The sequence below is a fragment of the Aotus nancymaae genome, unplaced genomic scaffold, assembly GCF_030222135.1.
Source record: "Aotus nancymaae isolate 86718 unplaced genomic scaffold, 86718_ANA_hifiasm-v0.15.2.pri h1tg000057l, whole genome shotgun sequence".
Classification (NCBI taxonomy): domain Eukaryota; kingdom Metazoa; phylum Chordata; class Mammalia; order Primates; family Aotidae; genus Aotus; species Aotus nancymaae.
The window spans coordinates 55,205,771-55,214,029 of NW_026988471.1; the positions used below are offsets into that span (position 1 = coordinate 55,205,771).

At 34.1% G+C, this 8,259-nt stretch overlaps 1 protein-coding gene across 6 annotated transcripts in view; it reads left to right on the forward strand.

Annotated features, from left to right (window-relative positions):
• Nucleotides 1-6,206, forward strand: part of CCDC85A (coiled-coil domain containing 85A) — a 193,733-nt gene extending 187,527 nt beyond the window's left edge. For all 6 annotated transcript variants that reach the window (XM_012477262.3, XM_021672866.2, XM_021672867.2 and 3 more), the window contains one exon: nt 4,293-6,206. In XM_012477262.3, coding sequence (XP_012332685.1) covers nt 4,293-4,382 — 90 coding nt within the window. In that variant the 3' untranslated portion in view covers nt 4,383-6,206. The remainder of the gene's footprint in view (nt 1-4,292) is intronic.
• Nucleotides 6,207-8,259: the final 2,053 nt, after the last annotated feature.

The window sequence follows — 8,259 nt, forward strand, 5'->3', positions numbered from 1 at the left end:
CATTTTTATATGAAAAACCAATTTCTCTTGTTTTTATATTCAGTATATTTTATTGTAGTTTTAACACAATCATGTTACAGAATATTCAATTCAGAGATGACCAGCCAATTCTGTATTCCAGAAGAATCTACGAACATTTCTAAATATTAAATTTACTAAAATGTGTTTTAATTTTGATAAAATAAATGGGTTTCTTTTTTCTACTTCTAAGAAGTTCATTAAAGATCAGTGTTTAAAAACCTATGATAAAGAAAATACAACCACCTTCAGATTTACTTGTAACTATTATTGGAAAAAATCACCACCTTACTAGGTAATTTTGCTTAGTTCTTCATATATCTTATATGTGTGCTTCATGTCATGCAAAGTATTATCTTTAGCTTTCGGTTGTTGACCCAAACTCAGAATATAGTAAATTGAGATTAGATAGATGAGAACCTAAAAGATAGTTAGGCCAGGCACAGTGGCGCACACCTATAATCCCAGCACTTTGGGAGGCTGAAGAGGGAAAGTTGCTTTTGCCCAGGAGTTTGAGGCTGCAATGAGCAATGATCACACTACTCTAATCCAGCCTGGGTGCAGAATGAGACCCTGTCTCAGATTAAAAAAAAAAATGTAGACAAAAAGAAATCAATCCATGAAGTCAGAGAACACAGTAAAAAAAAAAAAGAGATATGTTATTTTCATGATGCATATTCAACACAATCATTAATATGGCTCGAATTTTACTATTAATCCCTGACAAAATTTTAATATTTTGAGTAATATTCATGAGATGTATCATTTAATTAAGAATATAAATTGTGAAGCTTTAAATAGCTAAATGAATATTGTAGAGGAAGCCACTGTTAAATGCAAGAAATCATGGTTAAGCACTGATCGTGTTAAACACTGATTTAAATTGGCTTTACATTATACTTTTATCCTTATATTCTTTATCCTATCAGCATGTGAAAATTGCCAGGAAATACCCTTCAGCCTTAGATCAATTAGGACCAGATATTCTCACTTACTCATCTACCTCCTCGAGATGTTTCTGGAATCCAGTAAATGTTACATAAGTCCCCTGGGCATTTTTTATGTACTGGAATGAGATTTTGGTTTCTTGCTTGCCTGTGTTGTGGCTAATTTTTCTCTTCCAACCCTTTCTAATTTATTTGTTTTTTTTCTCCCTGCATATCTGTTGTCTGTTTTCAAAAGGTCACTAGTTCTAGGTGTCACGTTTCCTAAATGCACCACCATTCACCTTCTGTAGCTTTTCAACCTGTGCTTAAGATTTTCAATTTGAGTATTTCCCTCAGATAAATTTTTAAAAGTGAGCCACATACCTAGGAATGCTTGTTACTTACCATCTGTTGGCTATGGAATGAGAGAGAAAGTTCGGATAATAGAAAATGTCAAACTAGAAGGGGCCAGAGGTCATTCTCCGGTGTTTGTCCAAAGAATATTATGTGGACCTCCTTCATAATTCAGATGCCTGAGTTTAACATCAGACCTCAGGCAATTCAGATATGAACCCCTGGGTAAGAACTCGAACACTCTAATTCTATGTTTGAAGAAACTAAGATCCAGAAATTACGTTACTTGCTCAAGCTATTTTCTAATGAAGAGTGAAGTCAGGAGTATACCAAGATTTCCTTTGAGGACCACTTCTTTCCACTTCCCGAAGTGTGGTAAATCTGGGGACTTCCATTTTCTTTCCTAAAGAATGAAAAGCACCGTATCTTATAAAAGGGGCCATCTCAACGGTGCTTAATGCCAGAATTTCTGTGAAAAAAAAAACATCTGGGATTGTTTCTTTCCCTTTCCCTTCCCTTTCCTTCCTTTCGATTTCTGGACATTAGAAAATTCATATCTGAGTCTCAATAGAGACCCGTTACTGGATTGGATTTTGATTAGTTTTATGTTGATCTTTTTGTTTACCTGCCTTTTCAAAAATGAATTGAAAGGCATCATATAGTGTTGTTATTTTTATTTTTCACTGTATAAGATACTTACAGAAAGACAAAAGCTTGGCCTCCTTGTTTACCCTTAAAAGTTCTCTAGCAGTACATTTTCTGTCTACTTTTGTCTTTGATCCCCAGAATTGGAGGAAAAATGCAAACAAATCCAATTCTGATTCTTAAGCAATTTTATATATTTGGAAATAATTAAAAAATAATATTGTCACCATTATAAATTATATGATCAAAAACACATAGTAAATGCCACAGAATAAATAAAAATGCAGATTGTAAAGCAGTTTTATAGATAAAATTATGAAGGCTTGGTTTCTAGTAGAGAAATTATATGCCTTTATAATAATGTCACAGAAAAATAAAGCTTTCTTATGATATGAGATGGGTTATAAGACTCAGAAAGAACTTGGGACAATAGAAGTTTTGCTGTAGTTTCTAGTATTGCTTCTAGAGATAAGACATTTTTGATATCTACACGACGAGGATTATTATTCATATTACCGTCATGTGGATTAATATGTAGTGAGTTATTCTAGTCCCAAACTGTGGTACAGAAATAAATATATGCCCCCTAAGAAATAGTAAATCTGTCTTTTTGTAGTAATTGTTTTATTTTAGATTTGTCTGTTTAGCTCTTGTAAATTCCCTGAGGACAGTTGAAATACTAATTAGTCATCTCAGCATGCTCAAACACACACCTGTTACTCGTTTTTAGTGAATAAGTCACTACTCCTGTGTCAACCTTAGTATTGTTGGTTTATTTCAAAGTTCTGCCTTCTTTAAGAGTTTCCTTTCACCACATAGTTATATCTGGGTTAAGCTCATTACGTTATGCATTTCAATATTTGAAGAGAAATTGCACTTTTGAGTTGTAACCATCTAATGCTGGTGTCTATGATCCTTGTAAGGTCCTTCAGTCTACCCTTTGCTTCTAAACCACATTCAGAGCATTCTGGATAGATGTAATTCTATTTAAGGGCTAGAAAAAGAAAGTGTGTAGCATCCTTTGTCTCCTTGATTCAATGTTATGTCTTGTCAATTAATTAAGAAATGAGACTTTCCTAACTCTCTTGTTTATAGCTTGAGCCATCCATTGCTGTATATTAATAATTCCTTTCCAGATATTTAAGAACCCTAACTTCAACTCCTTTTGAATACAACATGATATTTATGCCATAGAATGGTCTATGCTGATACATTGAGATTACTAGTTCCTTTGGCTTAGAGATGAAGGTAAACAGAGCCCTATATTGTGTATTAATATGAATGATATTGGGTTTCCATGTATTATCTGCTTCTATTTAAAAGCAAGAACGAAACTAAACAAAATAAATAGTTTATGAATAATTAACAAACTAGTTTTGTGTTCATGTTAGAGTATTATAAAGTTTTGTGCAATCAATCAATCTAATCATAATCCTTGAAATAGTCTGGGAGGGTCGTGGCTGTTATTGCGCATGTGCACACATACATGCATGTGCATATATGTGTATTACAGTCGATGTTAGTGTATTGATATATTATTGGTGAATTCAGTAATTTTATTTTTATGCTTACATTTTTCTTGATTGCACCTTTTGTCCCTCTTTGTGGCCCAGCTTCTAACATATTGTAATTGTATCTCTTTCAGTGATTCTTGAATTTATTCTTATCATTTTCCTACATTTGGATGCTTTCTGTTTTGGAAATCCAAGAGATCATATTGCTTGGTAGCTAATTTGTGACAACTGATGACCCTAATCTGTAGAAAAAGCCAGAGAAATTCACTAGTAGCCCTAAGACTACCACTTCAGGACTTAAATAGCTCAATAACAAAAGCTCCTTTATTTTCCTCAGCGCATTAAACACTGATAGCCTTTGTTATGGATGTATGATATAGGAACAAGGATGATCTTGTTAAGGTGTTCTTAATTCTGGCTACACATTAGAATTACTTTGAGAACTTTTAAAATAATGCATGCAGTTGTCCATGCCTCACTTATCCCAGTGAAATCAGAATCTTCGAGGATGGGGGTTACTGTTTAAGAGTTCCTCGAGTGCTTAGTGTGCAGTCAGAGTTGGGGACCACTTCTGTAACCAGAGTAAGTTAGTATGTCATTTTAAAATTTTGACCCTGGTTACTGACAAGGAGTAGTAGTCCCAACTACTAAGTAGTTCCTTTGTTTTAAGAAGCTTGTCATCACATTTTATTTTGTGTTTAAACTCATTCATGTGGATATTTTGTCTCTTGTCTTTACTTCATCTTTGCTCCTTTCTTAATTTCCCATTAAAAACCACAAATCTCCTTGTGAAGAGGAAAAATAAGATACTCACTCCTTCTTCTTTTTTTTTAAGGTTGTGTGGAGGAAACTTGGAGATGCTGCAGGTTCGTGTCCTGGAATTAGGCAACATTTGTCAGGAAACCAGTACAAAGGACCAATGTGAGATGCGTTCTTTTTCAAACAGGAGATCACCACTGCCAGAAAAAGACAGATGACAAGAAGAAGAAAAAGGAAAGAGTGGGTTTCCACAAACCTGGACTCATGGAAAAACATAGAGTGATTGTACATTGCACATATCTTCCCTCTAAAACCCGTAGTACAGCTTCTCCCCTCAAGCTGATATTCCGTGTCTCTCACCTCAATGTCCACAACAGTCAATCTCAAACAAGGTAGCTTTGAAAATCTCAAACAGAGTAGCTTTGAAAATCACCATTTTGGTACCAGTGTTTTCATTAGAACTAAGTGTTTTTAACTCCCTAGATCTAATATTGTAATTGGGAAACCTGCATAGTTTTAAGAGTTCAGTGGAGCCTCAGTGGTTTGGATAGAGCTGACTCATTGCACCTAATGGTGGGAGTTTTCTACCATGTCATATTGAAGATATGAAGAGGTATTTTCCAGCTTCCCAAGTTTGAGAATTGGGCATCTACCTCTTAATACTTCAGTTGACAAACCAAATACGAATTCCTGATGCATCATTAATTTAGATGCAAGATAAGATAAAGTTTCTGGAGTTTTGTTTTGACTTCCGAGGTGCTAAAAAATACCACGTAAATTCTCCCTACCAGCTAGAAGGATAGCAAGACTTTTTAGAATGCTTATCAGAGAGTATCATTTATTTCAATTGATCATTATAACCATATGGTTTTTTTCATCTTAATGAGTTTCTCATAAAGACACATCTTGGGGCATACCAACCTTCATACTCATTCAGTGTATCCATTGATGTTAATATTAATTTCAACTAAAAAACAAGCAAACATAATTTTTCTAAGTGTTTCGAGCTGTGAGATGTCAATTTCTACAAATTTAGTTTCTAGACATGTTGTATATTTAATAAACTTTATGTAAACTTTAAAATATTGCACTGCATTTATGAAAAAAGCTTTCTTTGCCTATTGCAGCTATCTAACATTTTAGGATACTGACGCATGTCCTTCATTATTGAGGCTAAAAGCTCTTGTTCAGATTGCTTGAGGTTTGAAAAAGAGGTGTGCTAGCTTTGCTTAGTTTATTTCTTATTTTTGGTATACATATACATATATATAATATTAGAATGTGTGTACTGGAAATGCTATGATAGGTATTTTGTGTTTATTCAAATGCAATGATAGTTTCTTGTATGAATGTGCAAGAGGCCTGTGACCGAATGCTATGTTTTTACGGTAGTTTAACATTATAAAAGTAGGAATGCAACAATTCCCAGTTTTCGAATAGGTTCTAAATTTCTGAGATTTGATTCAAAGCAGATATTCTCTGTTGTTGTTGTTTTAAATGGGCTCATTACATAATGAATTAATTGTCACTAGTAGGAGAATGTGAAGGAATTTTGTTATAGTTTCAAAATTGTTACTGTAATGAAAAATCATACCTCTATTTTCAGAAAATATTTATGAATTAATTTACTATAGAATTATCTCTCTAATTATCATAATTGGGTTACAATTTAAGCTTCCCTTTTAAATGTTATATTTTAAAATATTATTACTCTATAAAAGAAAATTGCTTGCTATATTTACACCTTCTTTCCTAGGAAAGCTTTCATCCTCAAATTGTTGTATTCCTACACTCTGAAGACATTTAAAATAAGCTTTAGTGCCTGCAGCAGAGCCTGCAGAAGCTAATACAAGGGACACTGGTCTTTTGACAAAATAAACTTGTGTAAATTTTGATACTGTATTAAAACTATTTTTTTAAAGTTCTGCATAAAATTGAGTATTAAGTATATGTGTTCATCTTAGCAATGGTAATAAATTATTTAATCTCACTGTGTTTTTCAAATGTCTTTCCTAAATTGAATCCATTTGTAATAGTCATTACATGTCCTAATGCTCCTGTGTGATGGTAGTAATAATAGTAATACAGATGATTCATTATCTTAAACATAAACCAAAGGCATGTTTTAAAATATGCTCATAATGAGGGATTAAATATTCAGATGTTCCTCAACTTGCTCCATTGTCTATTATGATGTAGTTAAAACTTTCAAATGGTATTTTAAATGTTTTGAAATGTTTCTGTTATGAAATCCTCTTAGTCTTTTAATTTATATAGATTAAAATTAAACAATTATTATCAACTTATTGTTTTAAACATTAGTCATTAGAAGGAAATATTTTGGAGGGGAAATAACAAATAAATGGAAAACTTGGCCTCTTTATCTAAGAAATTATACATTATTGAGAAAGGTATAATTTGTACATGTGACTAAGATAAATAGGAAAGCACACACACAGATATGCTCTGAGAATTCACATATTTCTTGGATGTCACTAATGAGATTGTGGAATAAAGCTTTCTACGCTTAGTATTAGCCTCAACTTTAAATGACAGAGAAGATGGACAGCTCAGTGCCTGAATCTTGCTATTGCCTAATACATTTATCAATCAAAATGAATGGCACTGTTCTCTTATGTGACCAGGTTATTAGTTTATGATCTTATCTTACCTGGGACAAAGGTTAATATACCTATCTTGGCAGAATATTTTTACCAGTCTTCAAGCTGATTGACAATCAGAATCTGAGCTTTTAAATGAATGCCTTTCAAGTTTCAAACACATGCTTATGGCACTGTAGGAAATTTAGATCATCTTACGTAATATCCAGTAAAATAGTGACAGTCTAATTGGGGTGACTGTTCCTTAGGTCAATGAATGTTTAATGAATGCTTATCACTGCCATGTGAGTAAACACAGCTTTGGTTCCTGACTCATAGTGTGGACTAATCTCAAGAAATACATGGAAGAGCAGTATCTGAGATGCTACCTGGAGCTTTTTGATCCTTGAGATCAAGACAGGATTACCTCAAACATCTAGTTTCTTGATCTGAGTAAGCAGTATCCAAATGATTTCCACAAATTTCCAGAATTTGCACTCTGTGGTAAGCTTCTCCTTGCCTCATTCTACCGCTACATCAGGGCCAAACTGAGTTCTCCAGTAGAAACACGTGAATCTAATTCTGGAAAGGATCTGCCTACCTCAAGTCGGCTTACCAAGGTAGATCCTCAACAAAGCTCAGGGCACTGATAATGAGGAATTCATACACTAATATACATATTTAATTCTTTTTTTTTTTTTGAGACAGAGTCTTGCTCTGTCACCAGGCTAGAGTGGAGTGGCATGATCTCAGCTCACTGCAACCTCCACCTTCCAGGTTCAAGCGATTCCCCTGCCTCAGCCTCCTGAGTAGCTGGGACCACAGGCACACACCACCACACTCAGCTAGTTTTTTGTATTTTAGGAGAGACAGGGTTTCACCTAATTCTGTTCCTTCTAAAGTATAAAAATTGTCCACCCTGTTAAACAATTAAAGACAGTAAAATGTTTGACCACTTTTGGATTATTAAAACAGTAATTTCATATGGTTTAACCTCTTACATGATGAAGATTTTTTTGGTGGGAATTATAGAGTGAATACAGTCGATACAAAAGAGTTATCACATTGGACTAGAGCTACCTTAAAGTATGCTGTATTAAGTAAGCAGGATTTTTTTTTTCTTTTTCTTTTTTTTTTTTTTTGAGACAAGCTCTAACTCTGTTGCCTAGGCTGGAATGCAATGGCATGATCACGGCTCACTGCAGCCAGAACCTCCCAGGCTCAAGTGATACTCCCACTTCAGCCTCCTGAGTAGCTGGGACCACCGGCAAGAACCACCACACCTGGCTAATTGTTTTATTTTTTATAGAGATGAGGTCTCTGTTGCTCAGGCTGGTCTTGAACTCCTGGGCTCAAGTGATCCTATGAATATTTTTATGAAAATAATTTATTATAATACCAGCTTTAGAATTATGTTTAAACTGACCTCCCAAAGTGCTGGGA